We start from the raw sequence: 21,524 nt of genomic DNA, 5'->3' as shown, positions 1-21,524 counted from the left end.
TCCCTCTATTTCCCCTCAGTCTCTTAACTCGGAGGGGGTGGGGATCAGTTTTAGTTGGACTTAGCTCACAGCGGTTCCGGGTCTCTAATCCAGTGCTCAGACAACCGATAACCTTTGGGGACAATTACTAGTTATTGCTGCTGCAAGACAAAATTCCCCAGGGGATCCTCAATCTCCAGGTGCTCCACAGTTCCTCTCCTCCCTTCTTCCAACACCCTTCACAGCCCTGGATGCCCTATGTTGCATCAAGCCACTCACATGCAGCTCCCCGCTGTTGAGATCTCCTTCCACAACCTCTCCATGGGTCAGCCCAAGAGCAAGTACAACCTTAGCTCTGGCCGTGCCCGAAGCTAACTGTGCAGCCTTCGCATTCTCCTATGGGAGGGGTTTGTATGGAACTGCCGGTCATTTGTAGCGATTGCATTGATCCCGCCTGCCATGACTATGTGTGTTGCTGATTTTTACTGTATGCTTCCACAGGCTCCTGCCGGCATTGTACCAAGCCATTCCCTCCAATGCAGGCCTCCGCAGCAGGATGAGTTACAGAACGATTAGCCGGTGCCTGAGTATGTATAAATTCCTTCCAGTGCCAAAACACGTCTAAGAATAATATTAGTTGGACACTGAATGTGCGTAAATAATCTCTTCGGTCAGGTTTTATACAGCTCTAATAGCGAAAGTACCCCAAAGTGCTTCACCGAGGAGCTGTCCTGGGGGCCTGACCCTCAGCTGCTCCATTCCTGCACCCAAGACAGGAAGTAGAGAATGTCACTGGAAGGGGAGGCTCTATGCCCTTTTTGCATTCTCTGTATTCTGGAGTAGCCAGGACCTGTCTGGCCCCTTGTGTAAGCTAGATCAGCCTCAAGGCTGCTCCAATTTGTGCTCTGCTTCCCACGGCCCACAAGGCCTTGGGAAGCCAAAAACAGTTGTAATGCAGGGATGTTTGGCCATGGTCCTTCCCAAACCCAACAACAGTAGAGTCGATGTGGTGGCACAGGCTTCAGCAGGTCCTAGCAACCTGAATATGTACTCGGGGATCTCAACAGGCTTATATCCAGGCAGCTAGCCTGTGCCACCATGTCTTCACTACCATTGTTACCCATGTTAGCTAGATTAAAGCTGGCATGGGTATTTGTAGTTTCCATGATAACATTGACCAGAGCTACCTGGCTATTTATTTTATTTTCACAAAGTTCCCTTAGATCTTTCTCTTTCTCCTGGACTCCTGTCAGGTCAGGCAGGAAGGACCTTGGCTGAAGGCCTTTTCAGAAACAGTCCTTGAAAATTCCTCCAAGCTCCAGGAGGCAGAACTAAATGTTAATGCACCCAAAACATTAGTGGGCTCCACTGCCCTCCCCCCTCGCACTTACTGTGCAGTGCCCACCACTCCTGATCAGAGCCTCCTGTGTCCTACGTCCCCTGTGTGTCATGGAAGGTGTGGCTGGCACCCCTCCCTCATGACTGGCGCCCAGGAGCCTGGCCCTCTCTCGCCAGTACGCCACTGCTTTCTACGTTTGTCCTTTTATGCCCAACTGTGTCAGGATGCACCACGTCTATGCCTGTTCCGTTCTTGGCCACTCTTCTGAGGCTGCCAGCCTCTGAGGTGAGGCGGCGAGTGGTTAAGGCAATGGACAGCTAATCCCCTGTGCTCTGTGTGTTTGAGGTTGAACCGTCTGTTTTACCACAGGAACACTTAACCAAGGGCTGTGGGAGAGTCTCCATGACTGGCCGTTTTAAAAATCAAGATTGGGTGCTTTTTCTAAAAACATGCTCTCGTTCAACCAGGAATGATTTCCGAGAAGTCCTAGGCCCTGTGCTATACAACAGGTCAGATGAGATGATCACAGTGATCCCTTCTGGCCTAATAATCTATGAAAGAAGCATGCCTCTTGCAGCTGGAGATGGGCCCAGGCTACACAATTCCAGAGGCAGGCTCAGATTTCAACTCCCTCACCTGCCCACACAGCCAGAGTGTAGGGATGGCTTATTTTGGGGTGCTGGCTCAAGCCTCTCTAAGGCTGTGTCTACGCTTATGGCAGTAGGTGGAGTACATTCACAGTACAAAGCCCTAGCCCAGATATAAATAACTATGTAGCTGGTTAAACACTGGTCAGGTGAGCAGAGAGGAGACTGGTAGGTACATAGCCTACACGTCTCTCTGCATGCCCAACCCATGCCTCCCCCAGCTATGCTGCCATTTTTAGCAGTGCGGTGTCCCCCACTGCCTTCTCGCCACCAGAGCCTTTCCCCCAGTGCAGGGAGCTGCCAGAATCTCTCTAGTGCCTCCCCTCTGCCAGAGCCTTTCACTGCCACGTGCAGCTGTGCACCACAGCATGAATGCAGCCTGCTTTTCGCTGCGACATGTAGTGGTGTACCCTAGCGTAGATGAGGCCTATATGTGATTCAACCACCTGCCCATACGGAAATGGATGGAGAGCACCAACTATTTAACATTCTACCCATCCACCATCAGAAAGGTTAACTGTTTGTCACTATGTTCCTCTGGGACGTTAAAGTGAATCCAGCCCAGAAACATGTCCCCATTATCACTCTCCTGCCCCAAATACCCAAATGAACATTGTGTCATCGATCTGGGATAAATACAGCATGAAAATGACTAACCTGGCTCGTCCAATCTCTCCTTCCTATCTAGTGCTGCTACTGCTATTTCCCTGGGCTCCAAAAACAGCAGAAGCCGAAGAACATAGAACCGTTGCAGTGGGCTCGTCCGTGCTGCTGACTATATTGCCCACCAACAACACAGAACATATACAGTGGGAATACATAAATAGCTCCATGTCTCAAAACATTGTGGATTACTATCGCGTTGGAATAACACCTGTGATTTATAAACCCTATGAAGACAGAGTCATTTTCTATTCATCCAATGGCTCCCTCTTGTTGAAAAACGTTCAAGTGACAGACAGTGGGACCTACAGAGCTACCGTCAATTTGAACAAAATAGAAGCCAGGCAAACGGCACTGCGAGTCATAGGTAAGTGAAAGAGCAGAAGTATTTATAAAGCAGTACATTAAAACTGCTGGCAGCACAAACATACTTTTTGTACTGAATGGATCACACCAATGTGAATGGAGATTGTGCATGTGCTTGTTTCAAGGAAGCAGCTGCACAACCCGTTGACCACATAAAAACAGCCTTGAAGTCATTTATAAAGAGAAACATTTACCCCTATAATACTGGACACGGACCCATTATGTTTGAGAAGGGGATGACACTTCTAAAAAAATGAAAAATAAGTCTGGATATCAGAGCGAAAAATGTATTCTGAGATCTGTGCACTTTATTCAGTCAATCCTGACTCTGCAGGAAAAATGCCAACTCTCCTATCGCTACCATTATTTTCTTGGTGGTCTCCCATCAAAGCCTGTTGATCCTGATTCACTTATGAAAGCACAACCCAAGATGGTGTGGCTGAAGAACAGAGGGACTCTAGTTCTAGCCACACTACGTGTGCATCTTGACCAGAGCAAGAAATACCAATTTTGATTTCATTAAGGGTTCTGTAGCATGTAGCCATAACTTCCTTTTTCCTTGTATGCGACACCGAGAAATAGCCTTCCAAAATTGGGAGACTCCATCCCTGGTGAACTATACAACTAGACCGGATAAGGTACTGAAATATATTGTGGGGAACAGCCCTACACTGGTACCTAAGAACTGACTGAGTAGGTTATTAATGATTCTATGAAGACCATATGAGTCGAGAATAAGAAATTTGTAGGTGGGTTAAAGCAAAAGGAGTAAGGAGACAAACACAAATTAGTAAGGTTGAAAGACAATGGTACAAAAAAAAAAAAAAAAAAAAAAAAAAAAAAAACACCAATCGTCCCTTAGGACTCAGTATCTCAGAACTCTTGTGCTGAGGATTACCTAGGCTCTGCAAGTTTAGACGTGAGCTGCTAGAATTCAGTTTTTGATGTATACTGAGCTACTACTCAGCCTACATTACTGCATGTTAGAAGATGATTTTGCAAGTTTTAAGAATACACCTTTCTATCATATAGATAAGCAGATTTGATTGTTTGATTTAGGTGCCTGAATATGGATTTAGGTATTGAACTTTAGGTATCCAACTTGTACATTTCAAGCAGAAGTCTTAAATGTATATCACCTCATTTTTTCCCCCCAGAGCCCGTGTCCAAAGCACAGCTACAGATAAATTCTACTGTGGTAGGTTCAGCCGTTGAATTATCCTGCAAGGTGCCAGTTGGCAAAGTGCAAGCTATTGATTGGAAGAAAGATGGGAAGCCCCTCCCCAGGAACAGATGTTACCAGCTCTCTGAAAACTTCCGTGTTTTGTACATACCAGAAACACAGAAAACAGATTGTGGATCCTTTTCCTGCAATGCCAGCAATGAGATAAGCTGGCAGGAAACCTCAGTGAATTTGACCATTGAAGGTAAGTGTTATATTAGCACCTCAACTGCAGACACTTGCAATGGCTAGTTCGAAATCTGATGCCTAGCGGTGCCACATGTTATCCTCTGCAGGGTGCAGATTAGATTAAGGATGAAATGGAAATGCTAGTCTCATATATTCTTCTCCTCTTTTCATGGTTTCTAGGCCTAATTTAGTCAATTTGAATCACTCAGGAGACAAAGGCTTAATTCTTTTAAGCAGCCAAGCAAATAACACAACCTTAGAAAGGTAAATTGCGGTAAAGCGAACAGAAGGATGTTAGAAGATCCTCCTGGGGTAACATTAGAAGTCTTTTGCTTTGTGGTAGCAACACTACATACAGAAGGCTTGACTCATTGATACCAGTTTTGAAATAGCATGCAACCTCTCTGAAATCAATGAGTTACCCCAACACACAACCGGAGCCATGCAATGGTGAATCAGGCCCAGTGCAATGTACATGTTGATGCTTCCTCTGACTCATGCAAGGGCTCAGTCATACAGACAGACCTAGGAAGGATGAAAGTCTGACCCATTTAACTGATTTAATCTGCACACCTCTTGTGGAGCACTGGAGTTGGCATCTTTAAAAAGCTTCCAGCCTTTGCAGGAAACATCTGACTCCATTTTCTACAATACCTCAGACTGTTTTCCAAAGCATTATACACGTTTACACATGGTTGATATTTACAATCTTGGGTACCCAAAGTTCAGCACCTAGGCCTAGATTCACAAAGGGACTAGGTGTTGTAACACGCAGCATCACAGTGCATAACTTTTAGGACCTTAGCGAAATCATAGGAACAAGACACCAAGAGACATGTAGCCTGCATTAGACACCTCAGCTCCTGATACAATGCATGGAGAGAGAGGTGCCCAAGAATCTAATTCACAAAAGCCAGCACACTAGGCAGGGAGCCACCAAAGCTAGTCCGTGGAATATGCTGACAAGAGGGGGCTCCTCTAAGCCTCTCCCCTCGCATAGACAAAGGGCAGCTAAGTCCAGGCTGCAGGGACGCACCAAGCCCAGCTTGTGATTCATAGCTGGGAACCCCTCTCCTGGACTCACTGGAGCAGGCAGAGTGGGTCCTGGGTCTCCCACCTCTCAGGTGGGTGCCCTAACCACCAGGCTACAGACTTATAGTCTTTCACACACACACTCTCTCTCTCTGGTCCTATGACTAAGGGTTTATCCACAGTGGAGCAGCTTCAAGAGGAGAGAAAGAGGGAGCCCCACATCAGAACATCCCACACTCAGAGGTGGGAGACCCCAGTTCAAATCCTTTCTCTGCCTGACAAGGGGATTGAACCTAGGTCTCTCAGAGCCCAGGTGAGAGCTATAACCACAGGGCTACAAGGGTGGATGGCACCACCCCTTCCTCTAGCCAGATTTCAAATGGGACCCCATCTGGTAGCATGCTTACACAATCACGTCCCACAGGTGAGTTGGGTGGACAAACACCCATCTTCCCTGGTTCATGAATCACACTGGAGCTGCAGCTGGAGACAGGTACCTGGACAACTAGGAGGAGGCACCTATGCATGTTCCCAGAGGCAGAAACTTAAGCAGTCAGGGAACTTTCACTCTGAAAACGTAGGTGCTGAGTGAGTTTAGGCGCTTACAAGGTTCAGCGGGAGTTTTGTGGATCATAGTGGAGCCTAAAACTAGGACTTAGGCGCCTAAATCTGGAGTTTTGGCAACTAAATCCTTTTGTGAATCAAACCAAGTGATTGATTTTCAATAGGTCCAAGCATCCACAGCTCCCTGTGTTGTCAAGGGAGCAGCAGATCCTCAGCATCTTTTTTTAAATGTTTTAGTTAGTTGCCATTATATGGATTTAGGTTCCCAATTTTAGCAACCCAGGCTTGTAAATTTTGAGCATAGGCTACAAGAGTAAAGTACTACATAATGAGGAGTAGTGGCAGATTTTGGCCCTGGCAAAGCTATAGCCTCAAGGTCAATTGTCTCTCTACATCACCTGTTTTTTGTTTTGTTTTGTTTTTAAATCATTTTGGCAAATTGGGAAGGTCTGGAGAAATGAAAAGGTGAGAGCACTTCATCTTAACACACAGATCACCACACTCATAGTGTAACAGAATCTTCACTAGAACTAGGCGTCTTGTGGATCCAGTTAATTCCTGCTCATTTCTTGTTCTGAACACTCACCAGCCTAAGGCAGAATTTAAGGACACTTCAAAGAAAATTTTACATTAAGATCTCAACATAGCTGGGTAGGTTTGAGGGCTTTGCTCCCCCTGCCAGGTGTTGAAGTTTAACCATTTCTTTTTTATTATTATTATGATTCATTTATATTAACATAGCCCCTAAGAACCCTAGTCATAGAACCAGAATACTGTCCCAAGGGGCTTACTTTTCATAGGTGGGTTAAATTGTATCTCATCCCAGCTAGAAGGTTCATTTCCATTTTAGTCTTTGGGACACTGAACTGAACTGCAGGCAAAAGGAAACTGTACGTACGCTGACCTTGAAACAGAAAGGAAGAGCAGGGAAACCAGAACAGCTGTCAGTCCCCCTCAGTCACTTGTGTCCTTCTGTTCTCAGCTTTCCAGTGATGATTTGGATTTGTGTTGTCCACACTGTAGGTATCACGCCTCCACTAAAGCAGGCACTGACAATTTCCAGTGTTGCTCTGACTATTGCAATAACATTGGCTGTTGGATCTGGATTGGGCTTTGTTATCTTGTGCTGTCAAACAGAAAGGAAAAAAATTAGTAAGTATTTCAGCTCATTTCCCTTCAATCTTGGACAGCACGTATATTGCAAATAAATCTAAATGTGCTCAATTTCTTCCGTGTATGAAAACATAGGTGACTAAATAGTGTTGATGGCAAAAAGATGAGTGTTCTTCTGGAAGCATCTGATGGTACTGTATACATCCGTACCAACCCACTTCAGTTATCTTCACTATATGGCAGGTTTCATGTTCACCTCTGATTAAATTTCTGAGACATTCCAAGCTCCTGGGTATCCTTCAGAATTCCAAGGCCAAGCATCTTCCAGCCTGGATTCCTAATGCTAGGATCTGAAATCCATGCGGAGGCAGCTAAATGAGTGACCCAATTTTCTTAAAAAAATTCAGGAGCAGCCAGCAGCTCTTATTGATTTCAAGAGAACCTGTGTTGGTTTCTTAAAGTGGATGATACTGATCTCTTTTGTAAAGTGCTTTCAGATCTTCTGATGAGGCCTTTATTATTATTACTCCCTTGTAAGTGCCCCATCCACCCAATCCCGTTGTTTTAACTTACCTTAAATACTGATCAGCCTTTCCTTTCTCCCCCTTTCTCTCTCTTCCAGCTCATTTTAGCATCAAACTCCTCTGGCTTTCTCTTTAGCAGGCAGGCTATTGCACCTCCTGCTTATTCCTAGTGTGGGTGGGAGGTCCCCTAAACCTGCTCCATGTCAAGATTTTTTTTTAATTACACCCATACTAGGCAATAACTGTATCCTCACTTCTTTACAAGTGGGGACATGGGCTCAGCAATATTTTAAGATCCCTACTCCATTAATTCTCCTATAACTGATTAATAGATTAGGAGATACAGTAACAGAGCCCTAATTAGTTAAACAAGCTCTTTTTAATATTAGGTGGCACTATTCTCCGTGTGTGTGTGTGTACACATAGTGAAATATCTCTATTCATCCCTTTGATAAAGGGGATCTTTTCAGAGCTGCAAAGTTTTGCCTTGTTGTAGAATCTAGTCCAAGCTTTTCAATGCTTTTGGCCAGGTGCTATTTTTGGGGCACCTCCATGGGCCACATACAGACATAAGGGTTCAACAAAATGGCATCTTCCATGCAGCATGACCTGGCATGTATGGTGTGTGCAAGGTCATACTGCGTGGAGAATGCCACTTAGCTCTACAATGTGGTATCCACCATGGACTATGACCTTGGCCGGAGGATGCTATGCTGTAGAGCAGGTGTGCTGGGCGGGGGGAGAGGGGGGTGGTCGTCACTCACTAATGTGTCTGTTGCTTTCATAGCGGGAGAGCTGTGGAGATGGCTTGTTGTATTGATCCATGGGCTGGTGTGCGTCTCGTCCATCCTGATGATCATTGCTTCTGTCCTCTGGATGCGGGAAGACGGTAAGCCCACGCCTGGGTCTCATATTGAAGGGTGTATGGGTTTGACTGAAGCAGTGAATGAAGCAGAGTAGACAGATTGCAGAAAGAAGGTGAAACACACTCCTGGTCAAAGGAGCAAGTTCAGCACTAGACATGAGAAGCCAAAGCACGTTGTTAATCTCAGACCTGGAAGATTCAGAAGCCGGCTGTCACTCTATGGCTGTAGCATGGGTTACATGGACTATGGCATCATAAAATCAGCCAAAGGGGAGAAAGAAGTCAGGAGGATACTGTATATATCTGAGATGGGAGATTTTAAACTAAAGCTCCATAAAAATTAAAGCTCTAACCAGCACTTACACGTGGAAGCTGGCAACCACTTTTTCATCTCCGGACTCCTCTTTCATTTTACTGCAGTCAATGAGCCAGCTCCACTTTTCCAAGTTGTATCCCTAGCACAGCCGGGGCTACAAGTGGGTTTAAATCACAGCACTCATAGGCCCCCTCCCATGTCCTAAAATGGAGTCAAAGGGCCACTAGCAAGTAAACCTGGTCTCCCCTGGGGTGAAGAGATATGCCCTTCAGAGGAGTGCCCCGGTCTCCAATTTTATTATAAAAACAGGAAGGAAAGGAAAGTTCTACCCCCTCCCCTGACACCATTCTGGCCCCCAAAGCAGAACAGTACCATTATTCTGGACTACACTTAAACACATATCTAACTTTAAGTGTGTGCTTAAATCCCATTGAAGTGATTAGGACAAACTTGTATTTAAAGTTTGGCACATAGAAGTCCTTTTGCAAACTAGAGCCTCTCTGTCCCTCTGATACTTCTATACCCCCCCTCACATCCCTGGGCACCCCCCATTCTCTCAACGTGCCCTGCAGTCATACCACGCAATTAAGAACAAGGAACTTTGATTCTTGCCGTGCCTTATTAGCTTAAACTGATTTTTAAGCATTTTTCTTTATAACTTTTTTTCCCCGTTGTGGCATCCCTGCAGGGTGGAATTCAGGTTGTTTGGGTGCCTTAATTGTGCATTTCCACACTCTACTGTGTTTGGAGTTTTTACATCTATCCTTAACTAGGACTCCTTTGGGTTTTTCACGCTTGTTTTTGAGGATGGGATGTTTATTACTGATACGTATTCTCAGCCTTAGCTCCAGCTTAGCATGTTTTGGCTGGCAGTTATTAAAACACAATGAAACAGAATTAGACAAAACAGCACTTCTGGCATCCTTACTAACACCCAATCCTGCTACTTACTCCATCCTGGCAGAGCCCCCATGGGGACTCTGTGGTGGCAGGGGTCTGGACATGCATAGTGATTTGCAGGATCAGAGCCTAAAGGTTGCTACAGCAATTCTTGTTTCATTCCCTATTTCTGCACAGGTCTCTCCACAGTCCTCATTTTGTATATGATCTTCCTCACGTGTGTGATCATGGGAACACTTCTCATAAGTGTGGTCTTGACAATTTGTCCCCGCCATCTTGGGATGTTTAAAAAGAAAATGAGTAAGTAATACACCATTTGTACATTTGTGACATTTAAGAAAAGGTTAGACACACATCTGGCAGGGATGGTCTAGGTATAATGGATTCTGCCTCAGTGTGGAGAGATGGACGAGATGACCTCAAGGCGCCTTCCGGTCCGACAGGTCTATGATTCTAAGAGTGAGTTGCGTAGCTGTAATGTATTGCAGCGATTATCTCTGGTTACACGATACGTTTCTTGAATGCTGAGGTTTGTTGCCACAGCTGGTATGAGGTGTGACAACCAGACTTCCCCAGCTAGCAGCCTTAAGCCTGCTTTTTCCAGTTGACATTCCTCTCATATGAGCTTAACACTGTGCCCTACTTGCTGAAAGTAATAGACGTCTATGTGCCCGTCAGAGACACTAGGTACGTACTCAGGATGGCTATCCTGCCCCATAGCATATGCTGCCGCAGCTGCACTGAGACTTTTAACATGGTAGCTCGATGAGAACTTGCCCAGGTCTGCCTCCTAGAGCTGAGAATCACACCCCAGCTCAGAGTGTGGATGTACCCTGTACGTTGACAGCAAAATTTTGGCTGCCGGTGAATGTGGCTAAAAGGAGAAGAAGGTACAGAGAAAATTCTCCCCCTCACCTAGCACATCTTAAGGAGCCTGGCACAGTACTGACCCACCATTAGGCCGTGCAGGTGGCTAGTATGCCTGCAGAACTCCACAGTTAGCAAGACTGAGATGTGGGCAAAGCCCCACATCTCCTGTGCAGCTGCTAGTATTTGGCAGCAGACAACGACTTAGGTGCACTTCATACCTTCTGCCCTTGGCTGATGTTCAATAACATCTGCCCACACAATGTTAAACAAAGCAAATGTGTGTAGAGCGCTGATCATCACGTAAAACCATCACGTAAAACTCAATACATCATTGGGGACCTGTTGACTCCTGTTGCTACTTGCTTCACTGAATGCTGACATTCACTGTGGGCCCCCTACAGGTTTAAAAGACTTTTGCAATTGTCCAGGAAACAGGAATGATCCTACTTACAAAGAGAAAAAAAAATAAATCTCCATCTACAAATCAATTGTGTCATTCAAATACCGCAGCGTTTTCTTATTCCCTTTCTCTTTCTAAGTGCACCGGCTCATTCTGGATATTGCAGCCCCTGGAGGAGTGATTCTAGTGGTGTTGTGTGCCATCTTCCTTACACAGAACATCCAGCTTCTCCAAAGTAAGCCCTCATCTTATGCTCATTAAAAATTTATACTGCGTGGCTTCCTGCAAAGACACTGCTGCTGCTGCCTCTTTTTAAGATGGGAATTCTTAGTTACATACAGTCTCGGTGCTAGCGTTTGTGCAGTTAAATTTTATATTTGGTGCAAAATAGAGATTTCAAAGTCCTTCTGCAGCCCATGGCAGCTGAGAATCTCCATAGCACTCAAGGCTACTGGGACCCAGGGTCACAGCACATCCTCTCCCACTTCTAGCCCTTTCCCTGGCCTGCCTTCTACACCAGGGCTTGCAAAGAGGCCTGCATAGGATTGCTTATGACAGCCTTACGCAGTGCTGCATCAGAATGCCCCCCTGCCAGTTGCAGGGCATTTACAGCCCCCGAGTCACAGCCATCATGGGACCTGGAATCCCAGCCGTGGAACTTCCCTCCAGCGAGTAAAGCAGTGACATAGCATTTCATTCCTTTCTTCTTTTGACTTCCAGAGAAAGGCTGCTCACCGTTTTTTGACACCACAGATGCCTCCATTATCTCTGCTGCAATTTCTCTCCTAATTCTCCTAGCGCTCTTGGTGTGGTGTAAGTATCAACCTCTCTCATTTCATGCATTGTTTCTATTCTAAAGTCCTTTTAAAAAAATATCAATGTGCCGCCATATTGCACGATCCATTTTAAATATCCCTTTTCTCCAGGAGTTATTAAAAAAAAGGGATCACTTTCTAAAGTAGATTAGAGGGAGAGGGCAAGTAGATGAAATATACAGCCCATCTACCTTCGAGTGCGAGGAGGGATGGCAAATCTCTCTTCTTTGGGGTTAACGTTATAAATAAATATCTCCATCCTCCCTTAAGGTGAGCTTCACTCCACACATACAGCCAGCACCAGAGTCTGTCACTGATGTCCCATGAAAGCCCTTTAGCTCTCTCTCTCAGCTATTAGAGGCTATTCCCAGAACAGGACAGTCCAGACTTTCTCCTGCTTCCCTCCTGACTTCTCTTTCTGCTTACACCCTCGACCGCTCCCTTTCTCCCATGCCTCAATACAGCACAGTAGGCAGGGATAGGCAGCCAGTACACCTGCTTTCCAGCCCTAAGGCAACACGTTCCCCCCTGAGAAAGAGGCCATGATAGAAGGGAGATGGAGCCAGGAATTGCAAAGGAATCCTGGGAGAGAAAGGATTGAGGGGAAGTCTGGATCACAGGGGGAAGAACCAGCTGATGGGCAAAGAGAGGCAACAGTGAAGGGGAAAAAGAGCTTTGTGACAACTGCAGGATATGCTGGTGCTGTTGGTTATGATTTCGTTTTGTAGGGACTAGAAGGATTGTTGTTGGGATCAGATCCCTTCCAGCCCAGAATGATGGGGTTGCCAGAACTGCTGATACAGCTGTGTATGATAATATAAATCCTTTAACTTCAAGGCATATATATATTTCAATTTATTGGAACAGGGACATAATAATAAAGGAGACGCAGGCAGGTATGACTTTGCTTATACCAAAATTCAAGAAATGAATCACTTCAGCCATATCTTTTCTTTACAAAAATGTTTTGCAAATCTCCCTGTTCTCTCTAGTATTGCAGCAGAACAATAGTCTCCTGGAATATGGATAGAGAACCACTCTCAGATCCCATTTTCTGAAGAGTTCTGTCTCACACTCATGCCACAGAGGCTCAGTGACTTACTCTCTGTAACATGATTTTCCTTCCACTGGGTTTGATGTTTCTATAAAGCACCCAGCAGGGGTTAATTGGTGTATGCTTTCCAGATCACAGGAAGAAGAAAAATAGCCACCCAGAAAGTGAAGAGGATCAGCAAAGAGAAGAGCAGAAGGAAGTAAGAATGCAGCATCCCAGCAAATGTTTTCAACGGACTTCGAAAATATGCTCATTGGTTTTCCATAGTACAAAAAAACCCAAGAGACTCCTTAATTCATTCAGAACTTTTCTGAGTTTCTAATACTTCAAAACACTTGACAATTGCTTGTGTGTGTGTGTGTGTGGTCATACACACACAAGGCCATTGTTTAACATTGCAGAGTAAAAATACCACATCTGTTTAGGCCAGGAAGTGAAGAATTTCACATGCAATTAAAAAGATGGAGAATTTTTAGAAGCTAAATGTAATGGAATATCATCTCTCTGCTTTTGCAAGAAGTGCCACTGGATTTTTCATGACCTGACAGTCAGGAGTTCTGAATTTTGCATCTTCTCTGGATGACACATCCAGGAACACAGTGCTTCTAATGCCATGCCTGGACATCAATTCAGTATTGAACTTCAGGCTAGATTGCAGACATTGTCAAAACTGGATTCCTCACCCAGCCCTCTGCAGATGAGGAATAGCCACTGCCTTCTTGCTAGTTCTGGCAGAACCGGTTTTCTTCCTGGAGCCCCTCTCATGAAGGGCTTTCTGCTGCTCAAGGAAGTGTCATTCATAGGCTCCTAGAAGATGCCCCTTTGTTGTCCAGTACTGGAGGTAAGGTGTGAAGAAATCAAAGGTACAGTATAGGAGAGAAATAAGCACTGAAAAATCATGTTGCATAATTGGAAAGAGATTAATTTATTTTGCCACTAAACTATGTCATTGCCTTCCTATGACATTGTTAGTAACAAAATTAAACTAAAGGATTTCAGAACCATGAATTGAAGGTTGTCAGGAAAAAATGAACTCTTAATTTAAAAGATAAAACTACTTCTAAAAACAGCACTATAAATACAATCCAAAGCAAGGAATGAACAAGCTATTGAATTAAGAAATAATGCTCATTGTGTCAGCATTTGCGTTTGATTAAGTGTCAAAGAATAGCTGAAGCATCTGATATATTGCCTAGAGCTTTATAGCTTGAGGTTGCTTCCTGTTGGAGAGGTATTAACTGAATCCTGGCTTGGGCTAAATACATTTCAGACTTGAAGTTCAAGTCAACAGGTAGCAATCTCAACTTATTATAATGTATTAAGTGAAAATGTACTCTATTTTCCTCTCAGACTAGAACTCAGCAAGGCTATCATGAATCCTGCTCTGACCTCTGTTTATATACTCCTACAAACATGGGACACCTCAATTTTTAATTCTTGCCGCTCCCTCCCCCACAAAACGCAAACTTCCCGATATGTTACCCAACTCTTTCCAATCAGGATGCGGAGAACTGCCCCACTGAGAAATAAATACAGTTGTGGATCCAGTCCCAGAGCTCCCTAAATTGTTGGAATAATTCTAACTCAGCATAAAGACTCATTCAACCCCCCATCAACATTCTTACATAAATGAATGAGAAAAGCGCATTGAAAACGGTACATGTTGTGTTAGAGATAAATAACGCTGAATGGTTAGAATTGTTCAGAAGGAAAGAAAGTTGGTTCACAGAGCTGTTCTGTGAAATGTTTTGTTGAGTTACTCCCCTACCCTGTTTGTCCCCAGGACTCACTGGAGAGCAGAGCTGTTTAGTTACCATGAAGATAATCACTTGAAATTCCCTTTACCTTGCATGTCTTAGGAATTTCTTCCTATTACAACATCCTGTATAATCTTCGTGCCAGAGCTCAGAGTAATTGAGGGGAGTGGGGCAGGAAATGTGGCTTTAAACCCACCTTTCAACTCTTCTGATCCTGTATGATGTTGGGGGATGTCTTGGTCGTTGGCATAATTTAGAGTAGCATAAATTTTGCTTTAAGTCACACCAGTAGGAACGGTGCCCCTACAGGAGTAGGTTAAGATACAGGCACAATAGCGACACACCTACGGTCACAGCTCCTGAAGACACCTGATCACATCAGAATCTGAGCAGCTTTTTTAAAAACGGGCTTCTATTGCTCATGGTTGTGAAGAAAAGCTTGAAAACATGATCCTAGTGTAATTGATGCAGCGATGCCTGCCTGAGTCTGCAGAGAGCCTGTAACAATAGTCTTGTGGGTCGTCTAGATGAAGTCAGTGAGCGGCAAGCTGGGGCATAAATCTATCCCACACTAGCCTGCAGGGCACCAAGTCTCTGTGCAAATCCTACTATCATGCACTAAAGTTTCCCTGGTGCACATTGACCTAGTCCTGTTCCAAAGCAGGGGACACCAAAGTGCTCCAGAGAACTATAAATTAGCAGTCACAAGGCCCACATGAACAGTTAGCCTTCTCCCAGCTAGCAAAAGTAGACTCCAACCCCAGCTTGCCATGCACTGTTCATCTAGACAAGCCCTGGTAGGCATGAAACTGCCCCATTCATTTCAGTGGAATATTAACTCCAAAACCCACTGTTCTCCTGCAGACAGCACCCCAGAGGGTTCCTGCGAGCAGGGCCCCTTTTTGCTGCCACTTGGCATGCTTCTGGTGGTGGTGACAATGGCAAAGGCCTTCACACACAAGATATGTGCTTGAGTGGGTGGGGATTGAATCCTCCCTGCTCCAAGGCAGGCCACAGAGGGAATGGTGGTTCAGGGACTGAGGCGACTGTAGATAGTATCTGTGAAATGAAGAGAAGTGGTGGGCTCCCTACCAGCCCAGCAGATTGCTCCTGTATATGACACAGCTGCCACTATTTCAAGTAGGGTCAGGATCATGGTGGACTCCATAGCGACCTGAATTTGCCTTAATCTGGCCCTGATTCCCTAGCGGCCATTCTGCCAGCCAGGGATCACAAGGTGCTCCAGCCCCATCTCCTCCTGCTCTTTTCATCTCCCTTATGTGGAGTTGAGGGAGCAGGTTGCAAAGAACTGGCCACACCCTCTTTAAAACAGGAGAGGCTTCTTCTACATCAGAAGCAGCCCCAGCTGCCACTTCAGGGCAGCTTTCTGATGCATGATGCTGCCTGAATACCACAAACTGGTTGGAACAGGAGTGGAGGATCTGTTCCATCATCTACTCGTGGTGTCTTTAGTGCATGGTTTTTCTTGGTGTTTATGTAAAGTGTGTGATAACAGATTGCATTTATTCTTTTTCTAGCTATAACAGTCCTTGGGTGGCCAAAGCTGCAGAACTGATCAGACAGCAAGCATGGCTGAAGAGAAGCTTGAGGCAAACAGGTAACAGCAGAACAAATTTCAAACATTTTCACATCTTTGTTGCTTTTCCTATGTAGGGCAGCTCAGAAGAACAAGATGACCAGATATAAAAAGGTACGTATCCTCCAGGTCAGTGGTTCTCAGGATGGGATTATGAGGCAGTACTAAGTGTATCAGAGTTTAGGGTGCAACATGTTTTGTGCTTAAAACTGAATTTTTAGTTCTCCCTACAAACAAAGATACCATCATCTGTTTGAAATTTGGAATACTAACACAAGACCCAGGGTGGAGTCTGAAACCCAAATTTGGAGTCTCGTAACCATGGGTTTGTGAGATATAGCCACCCCCAAAACAGGACCCATGAAAACAATCCTGTTCTTTTCTTGTGTGTAGAGATAAGGATCGATCAGAAGACAAGAAACACCTCGAGGGAAGGGGATCTCTTCTTTTCCCACCGCCCCCTTCAAACTATTCAAATTTGTGAATAGTTTTAAATACACAATGTCACTTACATAGTTTTCATGCTTAGTGGAGGGTGGGGGGAGAAACTAACAGAAAGTGACAAACCTCTGAGACACCTGAAAGGAAGGTGATCTCTTTTCTCCCCGCCCCCCTCACTTTCTATTAGTGATTGTAAGACATGAGATGATACAACTCAGAGGAGAAAAGCATGTAGGTGATGTATCTTTAAAATTGTTCACAAATTTGAAGGGGCAGGGTTGATCATTCACTCGAAGGCTGTAAAAAGGTAGAGGCTTGCACTGAATGACCAATCCATTTCTATTTGTGGTGGTGGGATCTCATGCTTCGTTGTAAACGTTTGCTAAGACAAGTTGAGAACGTGGATGTCCATGGAAATCCATGTGTGTTGTTCAAAGCTCTTCATTTCCCATTGACAGGCAGTAGTCCATATATTCTAGTTAAACTCCTTTACAGTGTGTGTTGTTCTTTACCATGTAGTTCTACCCAGAAAATCAACTACATAGAAGTGGCACCATCTTCAGTAGTTCTGCTTTTTTTTTTTCCCTGTAAACTGAGCACATTTGATAGGGAGTCACTGATGTTACCACTACACTGAAATAAAACCCCACAGCACTGACTCTCAGAGCCCAGCACAATTGATTTAAGCTTGTGAGGCTACAAATAGCAGTGGAGACTTTCAGGGTCCTGGCTCTGAGACCCACACCCCTCATAGCATTTCAGAGCCTTGGCTCCAGCCTGAGCCCCACCAGGGCCAAGTCAGCTGAGCTGGGCAGCTGCAGCTGTGGTGTGGGTCTCTTACTGCAGTGTAGACGCACTCAGATTTATAAGTATGGAATGCTATTTTTACAAAGTCCCTTTTCAGAGTAGAATCATGCTGCTTAGTGTTTCCCAAGGGCTGGTCATGGATCTCTACAGGGTACAAGATTCCATGGCTTGTGAATTGGGGAGATTTAGGCCAAATGAACATGGAAGACATATACATTTTCTTCAGACTTCTTTCCAAAGATTTTCTTCAGCATAAGTTTTTCCATCTTCATTCATTCTCTACTGCTCTTTCAGTCCTGATCTCTCTTACACCATTCCCTCAACTGATATCTGTCAGGGTTAGAAATAGACCAGATTTTCAAAAATTCTCAAAATCTTTATTTTGAGCTAGCAATGGACACACAGCTTTGCTGCTCAAGTTTATGGTAAGTATCAGTGAGTGGGTGAGTGTGTGTGTTGTGCTGGGACAGTTGTGTTAGCTTGTGCAGATGACAAATGAGGGGTGTGTGCGCTACTTGTGTTGATTTGTATGTAGAAAGAATTAGGCTGGCAGATTTGTATTTTGTGCATGTGACAATTGCGCACCATCTGTGCAGTCTCCCTCATACAACCAATGAAATTGTGGCATGCAAACTAGCTGTAGTATAAGAATGGTGATTGGTTGGGTCACCCCAATATCACAATGATCTAGAACTCTTGGCATGGTACAGATACTGTAGCTATAAACTGACAGGTATAACTTGTAAAATCAAAATGGCTGAGAACTTAAAAATGGAATAGTAACAGATCACAAAACTAAGTGATTATTTATCCTGTCGATATTCTGAACAAAAAAACCTCTCAACCATGATTGTAGCTGTTCTCATTGCTTCACACTGACTCAGACTAGACTCTGGCAAGACAATCCTGGAATCTTATTATATAAAACTTTAAAAATTTCTGATTGGTGTAGGATTTTCTCTTTTTGTCACAGAGTGCAAGAAACTAAATATCTGGGGAAAGGTTGGGGTTTTTTTTTTTTTTTTTTTTTTGTTTTTATTTTTTTCCTTCCCTTTTTCCTTTTGCTAATCTATCACATTTCAAAACTTCTCCAACTTTTCCAAAAAGAGTTATGGCATGGCAGAAGGAAAAGTGAGACGTAAGAGTAGTGTAATTTCATTTTTGTTTTTGCCACTTTACTGAAGTTTGGCCCTGATTCTGCAAACATTTTTTACGTATCTAACTTTCCTACTCCGAATAGTTCCATTGAAATCATTGAACTGTTCCCACTAGTAAAGTTAAGCACATTCATACATGTTGGTAGGAGTGGAGCCCTGAGGAAGTTTGGAAAAGTTGAGTGTCAAAAGGGGGAAAAAAATGTAAAAGTGAAAAAACAAACCCCTAAAACAAAATCTTGGCACACATTCTGTTGCAGTCAGTGGCAAACAACGGAATAAGGAAGGAGGGGATGGGGGACCCTGAAGTTTCAAAATTCAAAGAGCTTACTTTTGGAGAAAAAAGGAGGAAGGTATGGGGTGTTCTTTGTATTTGTATATTTAATTATTTCTCTCACCTCTTCCAGTGAGGAAGGAGGAAAAGTATTGCTTTGTTTTTTGTTTTTAAAATGATAGAAATGGGAGGAAAAAAGCCTGAAAACAAGTGTTTGAAAACTAAAACAAAATGAAAATTACAATTCAGAAGCAAGCGAAGTGAAAGCTTTCCTTGTTTAGAAAGGGGAGGACAGAGCTGAACTTCTAAAAAGGGGCATGTCTGGACAAAGGGGATGTGAGTGCTGAGATTAGAGAGAGGAGATATTGGTGGGACCTAATCCAGCATTCACTGGGCAGAAAGGTGGAAAAATCTTATGCAAATGGTCTTTTGTAGATGGATAATGTGATGGTGTATCATAGATTCCAAGGCCAGAAGGGACCATTGTGATCATCTAGGGCCTTTGTTAGACAAGAGGTCAGAGCAGAACTTCCCTAAAATAATTCCTAGAGCACATCTTTTAGAATGATGGCACATGCTGTGTGTTGATGGTGCTGAGGTGTGCGAGGTGTGCATGGTTGCAATGGTGTGTTGTGTTGATGGAGTGTGCATGTTGGTGTGTGTGTATGGTATAGTGCTGTGTGATATTTTAAACAAAGTGGAAAACCCCTGAATGATGTAACAGAAGGTGGGTTGGAGAGCCTAAAAGCTGGAGCCAAAGAATTCTGATACAGAGGTTTATATATCTATATTAGCTTTTTATCTTTTGACAAGGTGTCTATGTACTGGATTTGTGTGAATTTTGTTTTCAAAGCTAAGCAATGTGTACGTTCCCCTTAGTCTGCTTTTTATTGCATAAGAACATATGGCCATGCTGGGTCAGACCAACAGTCCATCCAGCCCAATATTTGGTCTTCCGACAGTGGCCAATGCCAAGTGCTTCAGAGGGAATGAACAGAACAGGTAATCAACAAGTGATCTATCCAGTCAGCCATTCCCAGAGTGTGGTTTTCCTTATCACCGTGGCTTGCCAGAATAGAAATAGAAACTGTGGCTGCTAATTTCACTTCATTTTGGTAAAAATGGCTGGTCATTGCTTTGTCACCTGCTGATTTTTAGTAACCCAAGCCCAGATCCTCAAAAGGTCTCAAGGGGAGTTAGAGGCCTAAGTACCTTTGGGGATCTGGACCCCAGTTTCTTTATGTATTGCCAAGGCATTATTTTTAAAAAAAATCCATTCTGCTCTCACTTGTTTATATGAGATATTTGTATTTTCCATTTAATACTTCAGTGTGCTGTCTGGTTTGGTCTCCTGGGCATTTTTCCGATTGCTGCCTAAAGGGTCAGAAAGGAATTTCCCAGAGTTTTTCCACTCTTTAAGAAGAGGGTTTTTCTCTCTGGGTTTTCGCCTTTCTCAGGAGAACTACTCAGGACTAAAACAATACTTTGCTAGTTTGACTCAGTAAATATATTACTAATGTGGCTCAATAAAATTTTCATTTTTATAACTGAACGTACACTCGGTGCCTCTCTTTCATTTGTATCATTAAGCCCTTGCCTGCTGCCTGATCACAAACATGTCTGAGAAAAGATTTAACATAAGATCCATTTGAATACATGTAACGCTTTAGGAAGAACTGGCTGTACCCAGCCAAAATGGAGCAGAGGAGCCTTTCCCAGGCAGATCCACACCTATTACTGCTAGAAATAGCCAAACAGGTTGTCCCTGGGGCGGATTGGGGAGACGGAACCCTTTATTGCCTGCTCGTTCCACCTCGACGCCACCAGTGAGCAACGAGGGGATTACTTTACAATCCTTTTATCCATAACAGTATATAACTGTGTACATTTTCAGCAACTCCTCATAGACCCTTATTTGGTAACATTGACACCTATAAAATGAATATTAACAACTACATAATTAATACAATTATACCCGCCCCTATTTGTTGTTTACAGGATTATTGCACAGAGCGCAGGCACATTACCTGGAAACTTACTAACATTCTTTAAAATATACAATATGCAAGGGAGGGAAAGATGATAATGCTGTGTTCCCACTAAAGGCCTTGTTCAGGAGTGGCGATAGCCTCAGTTTCATCCCCTGCGCAGATGGCCAGGATTAGCAGGAAGGAATTAAAAACTCCATGCAGTGGACAAATATTATGCTTGACCTTGAGGCATCACACCAAAGTCTCCTGATTCATGACCAGTAGTGGCTGTACATGTAATAATGTTACCTATGTTCCATACATGGTACTCATGCAACATCTGGGTGAATACTCTGTTCCCATCTTGACCAGCATTTTCTTCTTAGTTTATGTGAAAACTTATGTGAAACCCAATTGCTTCAGTGGCTGCCTGGGAAGCTACTTACTGCTCCTGCAGGTAGGTCAGTGCAACTGAGCTTCTTTAACCTCATCCACATGGTTGGCATGTGGCAAAAGACTCTCAGTCCCCTGTCACTTTGATGCATCATGGTTGAGGATCAGAAAAGAAAGGGAGAGAATGGTGACAGGGAGTAAGAGAGGGGACTTAGAACCACTTAGATTCCACCTAAACCCTACACCTTGGCTCACTACTAGCGTAAAGTTGGA

The 21,524-nt window shown here is 44.0% G+C and overlaps 1 protein-coding gene across 3 annotated transcripts; it reads left to right on the top strand.

Moving 5' to 3' along the window:
* The first annotated feature begins 486 nt into the window (after positions 1–486).
* On the top strand, positions 487–20,444 carry LOC137153287 (hepatic and glial cell adhesion molecule-like). Of its 3 annotated transcripts, none has more exons than XR_010919752.1 (10): positions 487–566; positions 2,654–2,995; positions 4,152–4,421; positions 7,025–7,153; positions 8,426–8,527; positions 9,897–10,019; positions 11,129–11,224; positions 11,710–11,802; positions 12,990–13,699; positions 16,154–20,444. XR_010919752.1 is itself a non-coding variant. In XM_067548446.1 (10 exons), the coding sequence occupies exons 1-10, from the start codon at positions 536–538 to the stop codon at positions 16,320–16,322; spliced, it is 1,287 nt and encodes a 428-aa protein (XP_067404547.1). In that variant the 5' UTR covers positions 487–535; the 3' UTR covers positions 16,323–20,444. The 3 variants fall into 3 exon arrangements, 2 of the variants coding, with proteins under 2 accessions (XP_067404547.1, XP_067404548.1); XM_067548446.1 differs by having other exon boundaries at positions 12,990–13,057; positions 16,290–20,444; XM_067548447.1 differs by having other exon boundaries at positions 12,990–13,057.
* The last annotated feature ends 1,080 nt before the right edge of the window (positions 20,445–21,524 follow it).

This window comes from Emydura macquarii, unplaced genomic scaffold, assembly GCF_026122565.2.
Source record: "Emydura macquarii macquarii isolate MOO-44397 ecotype Brisbane River unplaced genomic scaffold, CSIRO-AGI_Emac_v2 contig_1253, whole genome shotgun sequence".
Taxonomy (NCBI): Eukaryota; Metazoa; Chordata; order Testudines; family Chelidae; genus Emydura; species Emydura macquarii.
This window is presented reverse-complemented; position numbering and strand designations above follow the sequence as displayed.